This window comes from Phocoena sinus, chromosome 8, assembly GCF_008692025.1.
Source record: "Phocoena sinus isolate mPhoSin1 chromosome 8, mPhoSin1.pri, whole genome shotgun sequence".
In the NCBI taxonomy this organism is placed as follows: domain Eukaryota; kingdom Metazoa; phylum Chordata; class Mammalia; order Artiodactyla; family Phocoenidae; genus Phocoena; species Phocoena sinus.
In genome coordinates, this window is record NC_045770.1 from 66,570,068 (window position 1) to 66,590,304 (window position 20,237).

At 44.7% G+C, this 20,237-nt stretch overlaps 1 protein-coding gene across 15 annotated transcripts in view; it reads left to right on the forward strand.

The window, feature by feature from the left end:
• The window catches only part of LOC116758806 (F-actin-monooxygenase MICAL2), a 222,787-nt gene extending 202,886 nt beyond the window's left edge, over positions 1-19,901 (forward strand). For 7 of the 15 annotated variants that reach the window (XM_032642002.1, XM_032642007.1, XM_032642004.1 and 4 more), the window contains 3 exons: positions 8,323-8,425; positions 13,024-13,097; positions 16,513-19,901. In XM_032642002.1, coding sequence (XP_032497893.1) covers positions 8,323-8,425; positions 13,024-13,097; positions 16,513-16,697 — 362 coding nt within the window. In that variant the 3' untranslated portion in view covers positions 16,698-19,901. Of the gene's footprint in view, positions 1-8,322; positions 8,426-8,536; positions 8,653-13,023; positions 13,098-16,512 lie in introns of those variants that run through there. The other 8 variants (XR_004351240.1, XM_032642006.1, XM_032642008.1 and 5 more) reach the window with 4 other exon arrangements.
• Positions 19,902-20,237: the final 336 nt, after the last annotated feature.

Here is a 20,237-nt window from a genome sequence, read left to right on the forward strand (position 1 = left end):
GTGAACCAGAGAGCAACACAAGACCCAACATGGAAAAACAACACATCAATACACAATCAGAGAAGCATTCAGCGTTACCGACAAAAGGAAATGGTTAAAAAGCCACGACTTTAAAGAACGGATTGTTCATTTAGTCTGTTATTGGCCATTGAGAACAAAGTTATGGACCATTAAGTGCCATTCCCTCTAATGTAAGCAGGGACTAAGTGCTGTCAGACTAGGTGATTTGAACTTGATTATGGGGGTTATAGAAGAATTTCAGTAGGGAGTGACAACGTTTGCTTTGCTTTTTTGAGAGCTCACTTAGGGACAAGTGGGTTGATTTACATGACTCCATTAATAACAAGTTTTTTTGTTTGTTTGTTTTTTGCGGTACGTGGGCCTCTCACTGCTGTGGCCTCTCCCGTTGCGGAGCACAGGCTCCGGACGTGCAGGCTCAGTGGCCATGGCTCACGGGCCCAGCCGCTCCGCGGCATGTGGGATCTTCGCGGACCGCGGCACGAACCCGTGTCCCCTGCATCGGCAGGCAGACTCCCAACCACTGCGCCACCAGGGAAGCCCTAACAAGTTGTTTTGTGTTGAGTTTTGACTACTTTATTTCACTTAAGCAAGTGGAATCCTTGTATTTTGCCTAAGAAAGAGCATGATGTGAGGGCACAGGAGCAAAGGAAGAACCAGTCGACTGTGGTCACAAGCAGGGGTGGCAGCGAGGGTTAGGTAACTGGGCTATTCTATTCACAGCCAGAGGCTGCTCGCTTTCTGGCCGTGCCATTCTAGCTGCATCCTGGTTCCCAGATGTAGCAGTCACATCCCTGCCCTGGAAGGGCTTGCAGCTCACCAGCAGCCATGGGACCAGCTGGAGACATGGTTGAGTACACAGTCTGTATAGGCACAGAGTCTCTAGTCTTCTTCCCAAGCAACTGCTGACGATCCAGCCAGCCATATGACCCTTCCGTTTACATGGAGACAAAAAACATATATAATTATTTAAGAGCTTTTATTAATCTCAAGTGAAGTTACCAGATAAAGTTTAACCATATGTAATCAAGTCGGGGATTACACTCTAGTTGAGGTTTAAAGATATACAGCAAATACTCCACATGGAACTATAGAACTAGACACTGGAAGAAACAACAGCGTGGTAATGACAATGGTACAGTTTATTGAATGTTTACTATGTACCAGGCACCATGCTCAGCATTTTGCATGTATCATCTCATTTAATCTTCATAACCGATTTAGGAGGCAGCGACTATGATCACTCCCATTTTTCAAGAGAGGAGACTGAGGCAGAGAGATGTGAGGTTACTTGATCAAGGTCACACATTTGTAAGTGGGAGAGAAGGTCTGATCGCTCTCAAAGCCCATGCCCTCTGCCACTACGCTCTACTGCATCTATGGTGAAGGGCAGTGCTGCTTGAGACTTCATTAGGACCTGCAAGGAAGCGCTCTGGTGGGTAGCAGTGAGGTGATGGAAATCTCAGTACATTGCTGAGGTTGAGAGCAAGGCAAGCCTGGGATAGGCACAAGCTGCCTGCATCCAATGCTTTGGGAAAGCAGATTCCCTAGAAATCTACACTTGATTCCATGTTCAGAGATCCCCAAAAGTGATTTTGACTACTGAGGAAAGGAAGAGTCTAAAAAATAAACTGTAGGCTATAAAGTTGAAAATTATTCCACTCAAAAAAGTAAATTAAATTGATTGATTCAGTTCAACCTGTGTTTGTGGAGTACAGCGTCAATACAAATCAATGAGGCTGCACAGGGAACTCTCTGAGGGACCAGATTTTAGAAGGACACACAAGAAAGATTGGAGAAGGGACATGCAAGGCAGGATAAAAGTCTGGCTTGAACCTGTAGGTATGATGTAGCAAAGAGGCTGAATCTGAAAGGCAACAACAAAAAATACTCTAAAGACAGCAAAACAGTGCTGTTTCTTTTGGATTAAAAACAAGGCAAGGATAGACCCAGCACTGAAGCAGATGGTATAATGTTACATGATTGGGGAGAGGCAGGGTTTTCTACTCTCCGCTTTTGTTTTCTTAATCAAGGAAAATGGTCCTCAATCTAGAAATGTTAAGCAACTATCTAGATGAGGAAATTGAATCTGGATAGGTGAGAAAAATGGGAGAGCAATGAATTCAGGTTTCTAAGCCCGGGTGAAAGATGATACGTACATACAGAGAGTAGTGTCTTTGATGTGGCCTTACTAAATCAGAATTTGTTGATTGACTGAGTTAACCCCCTGGTGTTGAAATAAGTTGCAGATATACCTCAGTCTTTGAAGACTCAGGAAGAATTCCTGGACCAAAAAACTAGTGATGAGCACATTTTCTACTTTCATGTGGGAAAGAAACATGAGTCCTGATCCTTGTCAAAATTCTAGAAAGGATTGTTAAAGAAATTGTGAATATTGAGAAAGAAATTTAGAGATTACTAAGGAATCACTGGTGTTTACTTAGAAGCTTTGGAAAACAAATGTCATTTCCTTTTCTGGGTGGTGGTGTGAGGTTTGTCATGCCAATGGACAAAGCAGGCTTTGTGAAGCTTGGTTTCAGGAAATTATTTTGTTATTAAAGTTTCTTCTAAGAGCCTAGTGGACAAAATACAGAAATATGGACTGGATGGTACCAGTTGGGTGCCATGCATTTACAGTTTATAGAACAGTCTCACCCAAAGGTCTCTAATGGGCTAGATGACTGTGTTCTTGGTCTAGTCCTATCTGATGTTTTGTTTTTCAATATAGCGTAAAGGTATAGGATGCCCTTTTTTTATCGACTCCACAGAAATCCCAAATCTAGGAGAAATGTGTCAGATGGAGAAAATATCTCAAAGATTTCCCCTTGATGGAACAAAATAAACAAGATGATCATTAACAAGACACACATAAAGTCTTGAATTAGGTCTAGGAAAAGATCAGTTGCACAAGTAGGACATAAAGTCATCAGACTTCACCACCCCTGCTGTGGAAAGACCAGATTCGACTGCAAGTTAGGAAGAGCCAGGTGAAGACACTGCTGCTAAAAGGACTTCTGCAATCCCAGGGCACAGGGTGAAGGTGCAAGGGTGTCTCTCCGCCCTGGGTTGTTTGATTCTGAACTCTCCTTAAGATGTGTCCTGGGAAATTAGAGGGCAAACAGAGTGGGTAGCTCTTTTATGACAAAATGATAAATGACCTGGAGGTACTGACGAAATAAGAACACTTCGGTGTATCATGAGACCTGCCTTCAAATATCTGAATGTCTTTCATGAAAATATAGAGTTACTGTTCTCTATTTTCCTCGAGAGGGCACAACTGGGCTCACTGGCTTGCAGCCAACCCATCAAAGATCAAAAGAAAGAAGTTTTCAATACTTAAGAGTACACAGCCCTGCAGTGGGCTTCTTGGACAGCAGGGAATTCTACCATCCTTGGAGAATTATAGTAGAATTTGGGGTGGGAGGGAGGTAGAGGGAATTCCTATGTGCCTCCATGGCTGGGAGAGATGACCCCTAAGTGTTCTCCCATCATGTATATGATTTGAATAATGACTGTTACCATTTATTGAGCTTATACTAAGTGGCAGGGCTGGGCTAAGGTCTTTGTGTGCACAATCCCACTGCATCATTTTTTTTCGTCTTTTTTTTTTTTTGTGGTATGGGGGCCTCTCACTGTTGTGGCCTCTCCCGTTGCGGAGCACAGGCTCCGGACACGCAGGCTCAGCGGCCATGGCTCACAGGCCCAGCCGCTCCGCAGCATGTGGGATCCTCCCAGACCAGGGTATGAACCCGTGTCCCCTGCATCGGCAGGCAGACTCTCAACCACTGCGCCACCAGGGAAGCCCTCCACTGCATCTTTATAACAAATGAGGAGACTGAGGCTCAGGGAGGCTATTAAGAGCTTAAGCCCACACAGTGATAGGTCAGAGAATGGAATTTTGATCCCAAGCCTGAGTTTAAAGTATAGGCTCTTAATTTCTATGTTATATATGATCTCTAGTCTATATACTTCATTCTTTCATTCAGCAGCTATGCCCTGGAATGCCTTGTTCTTCACCTCCTCCTGCCTCTCACTCATCCACTTAAGCTGAGCTCACCTACTGTCTCCTCTCTGAGGTTTCCCCACTTCCTCCACACAAAATGAATTGCTTCCCTCCTGTGTTGCATGGCAGGGGGCACATTGTGTCCTATTTTCCTGTGCAGTGTTGGTTTTCCTACTGGACTGCAAGCTCCCAGTTTCCTGAACAGCTGGAACCAGTGCTTATTCATCCCTGTCCCTCAGCACCACAAACAATGCTCAGAAGATGGTGGTACTCAACAGGTTTATAAGTTAGTCCATTCATCCATCTAGTCGTTCATTCAAGAAACCTAAGAAAGAATAACATCTTCTTTCTTTCTTTTTTTTATTGGAGTAGAATTGCTTTACAATGTTGTGTTAGTTTCTGCTGTACAATGAAGTGAATCAGCTATATGTATACATATATCCCCTCCCTCTTGGACCTCCCTCCCACCCCACCCCCCCCATTCTACCCATCTAGGTCATCACAGAGCACCAAGCTGAGCTTCCTGTGCTTTATAGCTTATTCCCGCTGGCTATCTATAAGGAGGCAAGAATTTACAATGGAGAAAAGGCAGCCTCTTCAATAAGTGGTGCTGGGAAAACTGGACAGCTACATGTAAAAGAATGAAATTAGAACACTCCCTAACACCATACACAAAAATAGACTCAAAATGGATTAAAGACCTAAATGTAAGACCGGACACTATAAAACTCTTAGAGGAAAACAAGGAAAAACATTCTTTGACATAAACCACAGCAGGATCTTTTTTGACCCACCTCCTAGAAAAATGAAAATAAAAACAAAAATGAACAAATGGGACCTAATGAAAAAAACTTTGCACAGCAAAGGAAACCATAAACAAGATGAAAAGACAACCTTCAGAATGGGAGAAAATATTTGCAAACGAAACAACAGACAAAGAACTAGTCTCCAAAATATACAAATGGCTCATGGAGTTCAATATTAAAAAAACAAACAACCCAATTTAAAAATGGGCAGAAGACCTAAATAGACATTTCTCCAAAGAAGATGTACAGATGGCCAAGAGGCATATGAAAAGCTGCTCAACATCACTAATCATTAGAGAAATGCAAATCAAACCTACAATGAGGTATCAGCTCACACCAGTCAGAATGGCCATCATCAAAAAAATCTACACACAATAAATGCTGGAGAGGGTATGGAGAAAAGGGAACCTTTTCGCACTGTTGGTGGGAATGTAAATTGATACAGCCACCATGGAGAACAGTATGGAGGTTCCTTAAAAAACTAAAAATAGAACTAACATATGACCCAGCAATACCACTACTGGGCATATACACTGAGAAAACCATAATTCAAAAGGATACACATACCCCAATATTCATTGCAGCACTATTTACAATAGCCAGGACATGGAAGCAACCTAAATGTCCAACAACAGATGAATGGATGAAGAAGATGTAGTAAATATATACAATGGAATGTTACTCAGCCATAAAAAGGAATGAAACTGGGTCATTTGTAGAGATGTGGATGGACCTAGAGTCTGTCATACAGAGTGAAGTAAGCCAGAAAGAGAAAAACAAATATTGTATATTAACACACATATGCGGAATTTAGAAAAATGGTACAGATGAACCTATTTTCAGGGCAGGAATAGAGGCGTAGACGGTAGAGAATGGACATGTGGACACGGGGGGAAGGGGAGGGTGGGACAAACTGGGAAATTAGGATGGACATACATACACTACCATTCGTAAAATAGATAGCTAGTGGGGACAAACTAGAAAGCACAGGAAGCTCAACTTGGTGCTCTGTAACATCTTATTTATTTCTCTCCCCCTTTTAATCCTTCCTGCATGAAACTCCAGGTATCATTCTCCTACTCAACCACCTTCAGTGTCCCTTTGTATCTACAGCATTAAGTACAAGAGCCTTAGCATGGCTAAGGGGCCTCTATTATATGTAGATTTTCATACCCTCCAAGGTCTCATCATCCTCCCCTCCATGTCCCCTTAGCCCTTCCTGATCTCTGTCTCCACCATCTTCTATCCTATCCCCTAGTCTTTGATCATATTGTTCCCTCTTCTTGGAATATCCTCCCCCACCCTCATTATTTCCTCTCAAAGTGTTATCCATTCTTCAACGTCCCAGTTGAAACATCACCTCCTCCGGGAAAGCCCACCCTCACACCCTGACCAGGAAAAGCCTCCCTTCTCTGTATTCCCAGTCATTTTTGCTGCTTTGTTGTTGTGACAGTTTTCTAATATTCTACTTTATTTTAGCTTTTTGGTCCATCTGATCCAAAAGATTATCTAACAGTAACCTTTTCAGCAGGAACTATGCCTTACTATCTCCAAAATTCTTGTGATAGGTGGCATTATCTATCACTGTATCCCCAGTACCAAAGGCAATACCTGACACCTGTTCCATAAATAGGCGTTATTGAATGGATGGATGAATGGATGAATGAATTCATCAGAAGTTCTGCATTGTAGCATCAGTTTGCACATTAACTAAATATATAATTTGTGACATTTCATATCAAGTGCTCTGGACCCCAGTTTCCATATCAATAAAAGGGTGTTCAAGGAGACAGGGAGAAAGGGTACTCACTTTTATAGATGACTTTGCTGTGTGCAAGGCAATGTGCTAGGGGCGTTATTTACCTTACAGGCCTAAGGGAGGGAGGGAGGGATGAGGACAGGGGAGGGGTATACAAGCAGTGAAGAGTATGGGCTTAGGATAAGGCTTCCTTGAACTCAAGCCCTAGCCCTGCTACTTACTAAATGTGAGCTTGGGCAAGTTATTCTAATCTTTTAAACCTCTGTTTCTTCAGCCATCAAGTGGTTGAAGAAACCACTTGATAATAAGAGAACCTACTGGTGAGTTTGTTGTGAGGAGTTGCATATAAGGTACTTAGCCCATCGACTGGCACGTAACCCTGAATTATAAACAGCAGCTCATTATTATTATTCTATTACTTGTGTGTCCTCTTGTTCAGTTTACCCCCATGAAGAAGCAGAGGTTCTGAGAGGTTAAACTACTGGCCCAAGGTCACATCTTCTGTCTGCCCTGTTTCCCTCTCCACCTATGGGACCCTTCAGGATAAATCCTTCGAGAATGGCCATGAGCTTTGCAACACAGCCTGTGTTCCCATTTCAGGGTGAAATACTAGAAAGCCACCCCATGTTGCTGCTTCTCAAACATGCCCAGATTTTAGCATTTTATTATCTAAACATTTAGCATCTAACACTGAATATCTAAAAGCAGGGTCAGTTTTCTCATGGTTATTCTTCTGTTTAATAAAGGAAGAAAGGTCATAATCTAAGTTATAAGAGTGAACGGATATAACTTTTTCCCTATGAGATTCAAAGCTAATACCTTTTTCTCCCCCATCATTTGGCTTTGTGCAAAAATTCAAAATGCCAATTACTACTCCTCTGTGACTAAATGAAGTGTGAGCTTCCCTGCCCCATAAAGGGAGCCACACCCTACCTGGACACTCAGTAGGCATTTGATTCAGAAGAAGAGAAGGGGATAGTAACCATCAGGGTTACTAGGGTTTTCTTTGATGGAGGATGTGATGCACAAATGTATAGAAGTTTTTTTTTCTTTAACTAAATTATTTTATTTTATTTATTTATTGTTTCTGGCTGCGTTGAGTCTTCGTTGCTGCGCGTGGGCTTTCTCTGGTTGCAGTGAGCGGAGGCTATTCGTCGTTGAGGTTCGCGGGCTTCTCATTGTGGTGGCTTCTCTTGTTGTGGAGAATGGGCTCTAGGTGCTGCATGGCCTTCAGTAGCTGTGGCTCATAGGCTCAGTAGTTGTGGCTCGTGGCTCTAGAGCACAGGCTCAGTAGTTGTGGCTCACGGGCTTAGCTACTCCGTGGCATGTGGGATCTTCCTGGACCAGGGATCGAACCCGTGTCCCCTGCACTGGCAGGCAGATTCTCAACCACTGCGCCACCAGGGAAGCCCTGTATAGAAGTTTTATGGAGGACATACAGATAGGTAGGAGAGGGATCATTAGTGATCCCTTGACAAGGCAGCCCCTTGTCAAGGGTATATGGCTCATGGAGCTGAAGTATTCATGCCCTAAATGTCCAGGAGGACCTCCCCCAGAGCATGCACAGGTGGGTTTTATTTGTCATGTCCATGATCTCGAGGCATCAACAAGCCGTCGGGGGGATGCGACTGCAGAGCCCTTTTTGCTACAAACATGGCCCCCTAAAGTAGCTCCAAAGCAGTTTGATCATGGGAAGAGAAATGCCAATCTAACCCATTTGCCGTTGATTTCTTAAGCAGATTCAGGCACACAGGATGAAGCACAGCTTTTGCAGGAGTGGTTTAAGCTGGTTCTGGAGAAGAATAAATTAATGCGATATGAGTCGGAGTTACTGATCATGTAAGTAAGGCAACACAGATAACAGTGAGGCCTAAAAGCAAAGGGGGCGGGAGTGGGGTGGCCCACCCTCCTAGGTTGAAGTCTCAGGATTTTTTCTTCTTGTGCATACAGAATTGTGATTGAGACAAATTGACATTTGATGTCTTACATATCATGCTGGCATTAGTGCAGAGAATCTTCAATTGTCTGTTCTCTGCTGTGGAGTCCTATGGCTAAAATGATTTCAGGTAATGGGTCTGGAGCTGGAGGGCATTTGGATAAGACACTTTCAATCCATCCCTGTCCCCTGCACCAGGGGGGACCCACTTGCAGTCACACACCTGCAGTGGGGAAGCATGTGTCTGGCTTCTGTGTGTGAATCATGGGAAGGGCTTGCTGAAATCGCCTGACCACTTCCTTGTGGCTTTAATGGATTGAAGGTAGAGATCGGTCTGGCTGTCCTCTGAATGAGAGGTTGCAGTCTGGCTGGGAGATCAGAAAGTAGAGATGGATCTTACCGTACTCTGAAAATGTTGAAGGTCATTCTACCTGTCACCATTCTGGAGGGAAAGGAAGTAACATTTAATATAAACTGACTAATCACCACAAGTTGTACTGGGTGCTTTCACTTACGCTGTCTTATTTCATTTCCACCCCAACCCTGAGAGTTAATTTTGGGAGTCTTTGAAGGGGTCTAATAAAATTATTTTCCTCTTCTCTGCCTGGGTTCTGAGCCGGGTGAGAAATAAGACAATTGGGTCAATAGTTGACCCAGAATATCAAAATAAAGTGTTTATTACTGATTATGGCTAGCTCGGCTAAATATGAGAGCCCAAGTGGGCTTGCTAACTCTATTCATTTCCTAGGGCTGGACTAATATATTATCACAAACGGGGTGGCTTACAATAAGAGAAATGTATTCTCTCTCAGTTCTGGAAGACAGTCTGAAATCGAGGTGTTAGGAAGGCCATGCCCCCTTCGCGGCCTCTGGGGGAGAATTCTTCCTTGCCTCTTCCAGCTTCAGGTGCCTCCAGGCATCCCTTGGCTTGTGACTGCATCACTCCAATCTCTCCCTCTGTCTTCATGCAGCCTTCTTTCTCTGTGTGTCCATGTCTTCTCTTCTGTCTCTTGTAAGGACACTTGAGCCCACTGGCATAATCCAGAATATTCTTATCTCAAGGTTCTTAACTTAATTACATCCACAAAGACCCTTTTTCAAATAAGGTCACTTTCTAAGGTTCCAGGGGTTAGGATGTGGACATATCTTTTGGGAGTTCACCATGCAACTTACTATACTACCCAACCGCAGAATTAGACACACTCATCTACCTAGTCACAAAAGGTAGTGAATCACTTGCTTCTTAGGGGTAAGGCTTTTACCCTAGACCAGTGGGTCTCACCTGGGGGCAATTTCCATCTCACTTCCTCCTTCCAGGGATATTTGGCAATGTCTGAAGACATTTTTGTCTATCGCAACTGGGAGGTGCTAGTGATATCTAGTGCGGAGAGGCCAAGGGTGCTACTGAACATTCTACAATGCACAGGGCACCCCGCTTCCCTCACCAACAAAGGATTACCCAGCCCAAAATGTCAATAGTGTCAAGATTGAGAAATCTTGCCCTAGACCCATAGCAAGGCTCAGAGTAACAGAGAACACATGTTTGCTGCAGGCAGGCTGATCCCCAGGGAGAAAGGATGTGAGCTGAGTTCCCCTAGTCTGTTCTTCCCAAATTCACCTCCCCTGGGGTAAGAGTGAGCATAAGCGTGAAAGTGGAGAGAAGAAGCCAGGAATTATACTCCTTGAGCTCCACTGACATGAAGGAAATGCCAGGAATGGGGAAGAAGGGCTCATCTGTAGCAATTACTTTTATTATTACTATTTTTTTAAATTGATGTACATGCTGAGACTCAAAACAACTAAGTAATTTGTCCATCTCCGCCTGACTACAAAGCCCTTTTTATACAACTGTATCGTCTGCCTTTGGTCCAGGTGTGAATTATAAAGTTCATTGACAAAAAAGTATCAAGCACATTCCATGTGCTAGGAAATGTGCTGGGTACTGTGGAAGTAGAGATGAATCAGGCCACAGTCCCTATCTTTGAGGGTCTCATGGTTTCAGGGGAGACAGACACGCAAGCACACAGCATGAGAGGAATGAGAAAACATAGCAAGCGCTCCATGGAGGTTTGTAGGAGGAGCAGTCAGGGCACAGGCCCTGCCGGCAAAGGTCAGGTGGGTGGTGACTGCTCAGTGACTGTGGCTTCCCTCCTTAGTACACTGTCAGAGGGAACTTTCTCCTCCAACAGAGGCCAAGGAGGAGAACTCGGACGTGTGAGCTAGACAAAGGCAGGTGGGAGCTCTGGTAAAGGATAGGTTTTAGTTTGGAGAAAGACCTGGCTGAACTAGGAGAAACGTCTTACACTGGTGTGTCATTTTGGGTCCCTTGGGAAAGCAGGTGCCAAAACAGAATTAGAAGTACAAGAGATGTATTGGGAGAAAGGAGAAAGGGAGTGGGAGTGAGAGGGAAGTCTTCAGACCCCATGCAGTCCTGACATCTGTAAAAGGAGAGGGGAGGGAATGAGAATTGGCAGGAGGAACCTCAGACCGCAGTGCAGCCCTGAGCCAGGCGAAGGGAGCCCCAGAGCAAAGACTGCCCATCCGAGGAGTCCGAAGTGGGGCAGAAATGGCCCAGCTCTAGCACCGCCACTGTGCTCGCTCACTGGCTGGAGCTGCTCAGGGACAGTGTGGCCTCAGCACAACAGTGAAGTGGATTCTGCTACAGCAGTCAGCTCACTACACACTACACTCCTTCCAGAGTTCTCTCTTAAAGGAAGATCTGAGTGGTGCGTTTCCACTGGCTACCAGAGTGGGCCAAGGGAAGTTGAGTGTCAATAACAAAAGGGAGAGTATTGAACAAAGCATGGACCTTGGCCCACGTAATAGTAGAAGTAGTAGAAATGACAGCGACAACAGGGTATAGTAAGTGACCCAAAGCTATAGCAGATACACATGCAGCCTGCAGGTGGGACTGCAAGGGAAGCCCCCCCCCCCGCTCCACGTCAAACCCAGGGACCTAGACTCAGCGCTCACCCTCTTCAGTGTCTCTGTAGCATTGGACACCCTTGATCTCTCTCTTCTCTCCTGAAACTTTCCTCTCTTGGCTTCTGTGATGCTGCATTTCTTGTTTACCCTTCCAACCTTTTGCTCGCTTCTTCCCTGGCTCTACCTCTTTTGTTTGGCTTCTAAATGTAGGAGTTCCCAAGGTCCTGTCTTCAAACCTTTTTTTCCTCTATAGCAGGGGTCCCCAACCCCCGGGCTGTGGATCGGTACTGGTCCATGGCCTGTTAGGAACCGGGCTGCACTGCACAGCAGAGGTGAACAGTGGGCAAGCGAGCGAAGCTTCATCTGCCGCTCCCCATCGCTCCCCATCACTCCCCATCGCTCCCCACCGCTCCCCACCGCTCCCCATCACTCCCCATCACTCCCCACCGCTCCCCATCGCTCGCATTACAGCCTGAACCTTCCCCCACTCCCCCGGCCCCCACTCCCGTCCGTGGAAAACTTGTCTTCCACGAAACTGGTCCCTGGTGCCAAAAGGTTTGGGAACCGCTGCTCTGTAGCCTCCCTTTTAGAGATTACGTGGCTTCACCTATCACCTCTGACCCCTGCCTCATCCATTTGTGGTCCTCATTTCTCCTGAGAACGCCAGACCTGCACTCCCAAAGGTTTGCAGAACCTCCACATTACCACATGGCCCAGCTTGTGGGAAGCTTACACACATGCTCTGACGTACATGGGCTATCCCCAGCCATGGAAAGGTCATGAAGTTCACCGAAAGCTAACTTCAACTTCTTGACTTTGCTGTTCTGTCGGTGGACACACTGAGTCCCCAGCACTCCAGCTTGACTCCTCCAAAACATCGCTGATTCTTCTTCCCACATCACTTACAACCAGATGGGTAGTTGTCTGAGTATTCTGCCTCCACCCGGACAGAATGTCTCACTCCTCTTTCCTCCTTGTTTTCTTGTTTACCACAGTCAGAGATCTGGGAGTTGTTAGAGGTGATACTTGAAGTCACGTTGCCCCTAAAAGAGAGGAGAGTTTCAGATTGTCATTGCTTCTACTGTTCTAGTCATTTCTTCACGATCCAGTCCTGGGTGGCCTTCCAAAAGCTTGCTGAGAGCACATTACAACTCCCCATCATCTCTTGAGTTCAGCATATCTCAGCAGCAGTAACAGCAGCAAAACTTTCAGTTTTGAGATATTCCAAGACCCCAGCGTTTTTTTTTGTTTTTTGTTTTTTTTTGCGTTACGTGGGCCTCTCACTGTTGTGGCCTCCCCCTTGCGGAGCACAGGCTCCGGACGCGCAGGCCCAGCGGCCATGGCTCACGGGCCCAGCCGCTCAGCGGCATGTGGGATCTTCCCGGACCGGGGCACAAACCCATGTCCCCTGCATCGGCAGGCGGACCCTCAACCACTGCGCCACCAGGGAAGCCCCCAAGACCCCAGTTTTAATAAGGAAAAAAGAATGCAGTCGCTACGGTCAATGGGTTTGTTAGTCAATATTTCTACACAGATCTCCAGTATTTACAAAGTTTGAACATTCTCTCATCCCCAGGGCCCGAGAACTAGAATTAGAAGATCATCAAAGCAGACTGGAGCAGAAATTAAGAGAAAAATTGCTCAAGGAGGGTGAGTATGGTGATATGTTTGGGACCTTTGTTAAAGACGTTTTCCCCCATGAAGACGCGTGACCAGAACATGCTGCACATTGCAGAGTGGAGCGCTCTTCCTGCCTTGTGTCACCAGCCTGGAAGTCAGAGGGGGCACAAAGCCAGCCTTCCTCTGCCCCCACCAGAGCACAGCAAGTCCTTCTTAGCTTCATTCACTGGGGCCGTGATAGCAGCATTTAGCTCCATCCCATGTGCTAATAGGAACAAAGTCATTTAGTCACGCATTCATTCACTTATCCATCCATTCATTTAACAAATATTTGTTGAGAATCTAGAGTGGGCCTGGCAGATGGAGAAGAGCAGCCCTGCCCTGTGGCCTCACTCGGGAGACTGACACCCAGACCAGTAGTTATGACACAGTGAGATGAGGGTCATGACTTACGTGCTTTGGGAGCACAGAGGAAGGCAGGCCTGGTTCTGCCAGGCACTGGGGAATGGAAAGGAAGCATCCTTCCCACCATGGGCTGGGCCAGAGCATCACACATGAGAAAATTATTTCCACCATGAAGGAGGGAGAGTTGAAATAAACTTAATTGACACCATATACTGATTTATGCATTCATAGGCTCCAGCCTGCGAGGCATATTCACTTTGTTCTGTGCCTGTATGTTTGGGGGGCCAGATCCGTGCATGGCTTTCCTACATTTAGACCTAAGTCTGAAAGAGCAAGTTAAATCATTTCTGTATACCTCATGGACCGAACATTGCACCTACCTATGGGTTACCTGCTTCAGAGCAAGCCCTTAGTAAATATGAGACATTATCATCATGATCATTCTTAGTTAGGTATTTTATCCCCATTTTACAGATTAGAAAACCGAGTCTCTGAGAACTTAAAAAGCATGCTCAACGTAAATGATGGGTCTAAGACTTGGGAACAGATCATCACAGACTTGGGGTCTCCTGTTCTTTTTCACATAGTAGTGTTTGTAGATTGTTTCTTTATAGCAGTAGAAAACTATTTCTAACAAAATCCTTAGAGAACTGCTCTGTATAGAATGGATAAAAGTGGCATACATCATCTTTTATTCGTCCAAAGGGGCTCAGATGGTTCCATCATTGACAAACCAAAACTGAGAGAGGAATTTTAATTTTTTTGTGTTGATAATCAAATAAGGGGCATGAATACTGAAGTGTACCTAAATTAACAAGCCATACTATATAACTAATATCTCACTTACACATCTCATAAAAATTTTAATTTGCTCCATATCAGGGTGGTAAAATACATACCACCAAAGACTCCATTAGTCACTTTTGAATCTTTTTTTTTTTTTAATTCTTACTAAAGAATGATGGTCATACATCTTCTCACTCTTCTGGGGTGTACAAAAAAATATAGCTTCTTCATTTTGCCTTGTCATCTTGCGCGAAACCTTCATACCACTAGATATCAAGAAGAAAAGGAAGGCAGGAAGGGAGGGAGGAAGGAAGGAAGGAAGGAAGGGAGGGAGAGAGGGAGGGAAGGGGGAGGGAGGAGAGGGGGAGGGGGAGGGAGGGGAGGGGGAGGGGGGAGGGGAGGGGGAGGGAGGGGAGGGGGGAGGGGAGGGGAGGGGGAGGGGGGAGGGAGGGGAGGGGGAGCCGGGAGGGAGGGAGGGAGGGAGGAAAGGGAACTTTTTTTATCCCTCTCTGGTAAACTCAGTCTGCTGCAATAATTTAGGCTGATGCCGTCCCTCTAGGAAACGCTCAGTCTTTGGGGGATGAAAATGTTCAGTCTTGCAGATTGCCACCCCTTGCATCTGCTTGATTCTTAAGGTGACCTCCAGGTAATGGCGAGAGGCGGGTTTGTGTGACTTCTCAGCACTGGAAGTCTGTGTGGGTTTCTCTGACTCATTGACTCCCACATAGCTGTCTCCCGTCATCAGGCCGCCACTGTCTCTGCTGGCATTTGCAGCCAAGGTGCGTGGCTGGCCTGACCCATAGCCTGGCCATTCTCTCAGCGTGCCTGGAGCCTCACTCCTGGCCTTGCTCAGCCTCACCTCAGCACATGCTCCGCTCAGCCTGGCCAGACAGTCTCCACTGTGAGGCCACTCCATCCCTCATCACGGGGAGCCCCATGGCAGGCCCAGTGGCCGTCTACCTTTGCACCTCTGGGGCAAGTGGACATTTCTAGGCTCTACCAATGTGTGCCACACACAGCAGATCAAGATCTGGGGAGCCACACCCAGACCCCTCTTCTCTGCTCAGCCATGAAGTTCTACCTGTCCCACGTTTACACACAGGGCGCCTTTCCAGCTGGCCTCTTCCCAGAGTTCCAAGCAAGGGGCAGGGCAAGAGTCCCTCAGCCCCCCAGTGCTCCCATCAAATGATGTGACGTTCCCTGCCTCTTTGGGGCCTTCCAAGGCCCAGAACAGAGAGACTGGAGCCCAGGGCCCTCACCTTTATCTTCTCCGACCTCTCTCTCCTCCCTCCCATCAAACATGAGCTGCAAAGAGAATGGTGCCTCTTTATTTCCCTTTTGCCATATGTACCTTATTCCTGACACTGTTCTCAGAACTCAGCCTGATGCAAGAGACAGTGGTACCATCTCTGCTCTGGTATCCGGCCCACCACCTAGTCCCAGTGTGTTAAATAGGAAGAGCTAACAGAATTTATAGAGTCTTCTCCCAAGGCAATAATCTGGTTGACAAGATTTAAAATCTGCCTTTAAAATCCTATTTTGAGTGTCAGAAAGTCATTACTACCTGTTTCTTACTCTTTTCCTTCCTTTTATAAAAATCTCGTCTCCCTGAGGCAATCGAATGTCTCGGGCCAATTAGGAAGAAGGTCATGCACTCAGGGAGAAGCATAGTCACAGTGTGGAAACATCCTCCTAGCGGCCAGCCATAACCTCACTTGGCTGCCGCCTGGTCTCTATTCAAAGGGCTGCAATTTTTCATTAACTACAAATGAAAAAAGGATTCTCATCATTGAAATAGCTTCCACTGATGCGGACGGTTTACTTAGAAACTTTTCTCACAGATCGCTTTGCTCAGACGTGTTTAGGGGAAACTGCCTTTGTGTTGCCTTGTTGGTTTCTTTTTTGTGAGGGGAGGGCAGGTTGGAGGGCTTGGCAGGACTTGGCTGGTATTAACTTCTTTTTCCCACAAAGGGGTTTTCCCTGTCACTTTATATAGAGTCTCAAGATGAAAACTGAGCTGACAGCAGCACAAAGCACCCACCTTTCTAATCTGTGACTTGGAGGGCAGGTCCCTGGTGTTAAATTCACTTCCTTGTTTTCTCCATGGAAATTAAAGGGCAGAACAAGTCCAGAACAATCAAGAATGCCCATGCCAAAAGTTCTCCTGGGGTCAAATCTTACCTGAAGTCCAATGTGGGTGTTCTTGTTTGTTTTTATTTTTTACTTATTTTTGTTTGTTTGTTTGTTTCTGTAGAGAGCCAGAAAGATGAGAATGATCTGAACGAGGAGCAAGAAATACTCACCGAGATGATGCAAGTAATTGAGCAAAGGGACAAACTGGTGGACTCCTTAGAGGAACAACGCGTACAAGAAAAGGCTGAAGACCAGCGCTTTGAAAGCTTCATATTCTCCAGGGGCTGTCAGCTGAGCAGGACATGAGGAAGCCCCACAGGGAGCAAGCCGAGGACCAGATCAGGCCAAGCACCCTTCACTCTCTCCTTCTTCCTTTCACAGGATATGTCAGACCTGGAACGTAACTTATACCATGCTGCAATATATATATATATATATTATTTTGCAGTACGCGGGCCTCTCACTGTTGTGTCCTCTCCTGTTGCGGAGCACAGGCTCTGGACGCGCAGGCTCAGCGGCCATGGCTCACGGGCCCAGCCACTCTGCGGCATGTGGGATCTTCCTGGACCGGGGCACGAACCCGTGTCCCCTGCATCGGCAGGCGGACTCCCAACCACTGCGCCACCAGGGAAGCCCCCTTGCAATATTTTTAAAAGAATTTAAGATCCTCTCATATGTACTCCAGCTGCCCAAGATCCTTCCAGAGATTATAATGAAGAAAATACAAAGACTCTTTTGAAATTGGCAGTCAACTTCAGTGGGTCTCTTAAATTGGAGGTGACCGTGGCAGATGATCAGCATTGCTTTCCGTAGAAAGTGACACAGAGATCGATTTTCCTGCTGCTTTCATCATTTTCTTTTCCCAAATTCATTGAGTTACACATCTAAAGATTTTTAAGAAGCTGCCTTTTCATTAATATATCCATATTTGCCTTTTTTTGCATGGATGACCGGTTTCCAAATGTCAGAAAGAAGCAGCCGCAGTTGAAAGATTAGGTTAATATTTAAATTGTGTTTCCAGAGAAAGAGAAGAAACCTTGAGATTACTGATTACATAAAGCAAATAATTCATATAGCAGGTGTTAATTCAATCCAGGATGAATTTAATTTACCAGGTGTAGTTATAAGCCTTAATATAATATACATAAGCAATGAGAGTTTAATAGAACATTTGAGCCTTAATTTTATTTAAAAAAAAAAAGAAGGAAAAAAGGAAATAAAACTTTGACTTCATACCAGCAGGACTGTTAGTTAACACCAAATGCTGTTGGCTTAGAAAAGCCTTTTTTTTTCCCCCCAGAGCACTCTCCTTATTGCCGCTGCAACATACTGAAAAACGTTTCTAGAAAATGAATAATTTTGAAGCACTTTTTTGTAACTATTGGTAATGGCAAAAAGTATTATAAAACTCTTTCATTTGTTGATAAAATATTGGTGAGGTTGATGCTGCTACTAAAAACGAACATTCTGGTGATCCAGGTGAGGGATGCTCCTCGGTGGTGGTCTTAGGTCTAAACATCTCTGACACTGTCTCCAGGGATTGCCCAGGAAATCCACGACAAGACAAGGCCACCTCTGCCTTCAAGGTGGAGTGGGGAGCAGTGGTCCCATTTACCAAATCCCAAACTGGGTAATGGATTCTTTGATGACATTTTCAATGTGAAAAGAAAGCTGGGAGATGGAGTTTGTGCACTGATATGGGATTCCTGGGACATTTTGACTGTTCATAGGGGAACCAAAGAAAAGATTTTAAATGGTGATTTGTTGTCATAAAGTATTTGATTGTTTTCCCTCAGTGGGATTCTTTGAGGAGTCAGTCCATCATTGACATGAGACAGACTGAAGAACTCTTTGTTGTATGTTTGGCCTGTCATTTCTGCAAGTTTTTAAATGTATTGGTGGACAAATGGTGCTTTGCAACTGCCTGGAGAGCTAACTTACCTCAGTATAAGTTAACCCATAAACCACTTTTGTCTGAGATGCTGTCCGTGCACACCAACCTGGTTAGCTGAAAAGCCGGAAATTAGAAGTGCGCTTGATTTCCTGAGTCAGCCAACATTTTGGGTGGTATTAAAACACAACCTTTCCATGCATATACCAAGTTCCAAAGGTTGTAGTTCTTTTTCTTTCTTCTCTCCTTCCTTTTCCTTTCTTCTCTCCTTCCTTTTCCTTTTCTTTTTTCTTTTAATAATCAGGTCTTCTAGTGCCTGAATTCTATTATTAGGAAATATATACAAGCATCTATTTCTCTCTCTCTCTCTCTCTCTCTCTCTCTCTGAAAACTGTGCCACTTAGGGCTATTTATCTCTTTTTATTTATTTGTATATTTGGTGGAAATGGCTAATATGATTTCCTCATTATTCTGGTTTTCCTGTGTTATACTTTGGAGAAGACCTATTAGCACTAAGCTATTGGTATATAAGCTATTTAATATGCAAATAACCCAGAAGTTTGGGGCAATAAGTTGTACAGTATTAAAGATTTATGGAGGTAGTCAAGATAATATTTTCTGCCATCAGGCATTCAGAGGTAAGACTACAGACGCGTAGGAATGTTAATTCATTTTAAGAAAGATACACAACTTCAGTTTTCCTTCTAGAATGGGTAGAATTATTCAAGCCCGGTTACCATTTGCTTGCGTACGTTTAATAGATGATGCTCAAATGTGTAGGGTCTGGGTTGTTTTTGTGCAAAAGGATTAATTGCCACTTATTTTAATTTGTTCTATTTTGGTTTAAAAGAAAGATTCTCCCAAGAGGGCCAAGAAAGAAGGTGGTTCTTGGCCCCAGTATTCTGTTGATAGATGAGAGAAGCAGTTTGCTCACTTTCTCTTCCAAAGATTGTTCTGCGGTTTAAGGCTGAGTCTTATCTGGCCAAGTTAAAACATAGACCTCATATTTAACAGCCTTCTACTTACACTGGCTTTCAGTTTTCCCAGTACTTAAAAACCATTTTAATGATCATTTCCAAAAGGATACAAATATTGTGGCTGTTGAACTATGTTAAATGATTGCAATAGAGAAAGTTCTAAGACCCTCGAAAGGTAAAACATTGTACCATTTGAAGACAGTTTCTGTGTATACAGTATGGGTAGGATTATGATGAAAACAGACGGAGCCTTCACTTTCCCATAAAATAACACTTGTGATCAAGGCTGAGCCATTTAGGACTCTGAATGAGACAGAAAGCCCCAGCCTCAGGTCACACACATTTCATAGTCTCACACAGCTTCTAAGTTAAACCAAAAGGCTCACAATTAAAACTTCAGAATTTTACGTAAGCTGGACCAAGAGGACTGTTCTTAAACTTGCTCTCCCAAACCATTCATTTATTTATGTGTTTAATAAACATCTTCCAAATACCTGTGGGATTCAGAAACCCTGTGCTAGATGTAAGGATACAGAAAGAACATTATTCCTCCACCCGCAAGTAAATACAAAGATAAACAACTACCACTCCCAAATAAATTTAAAAAATAAAATAAAGAGCCATTTTTATTATAATCATCAACCTATTCTTCTCACATTTATCTCAAGCACAAAGACTTATCTCCCCAACTATTTGTAGTGCTTCTTTGGCAATAAGAGCACAAGTTCATGTTTCTAAAACTGTGAAAAATAACATCAGCTTATACTGTTGCATTTAAACCTGGACTTCGGCAGTGTTAGGCTGCTTGGAATCAAGGGATGTTGAGATGCAGCATATTAATTGCAACTGAGAAAGGAAGTGGCAGGTGTTTGCAGCTCTGATGAGCTGCAGTGAAATTGATGTTTCCTGCATTGTGGAGGCAGATGACGATTCAGCAGTGTCTGCGTTCCCAGGAAGCAGATTTACAGGCTTTTCCTT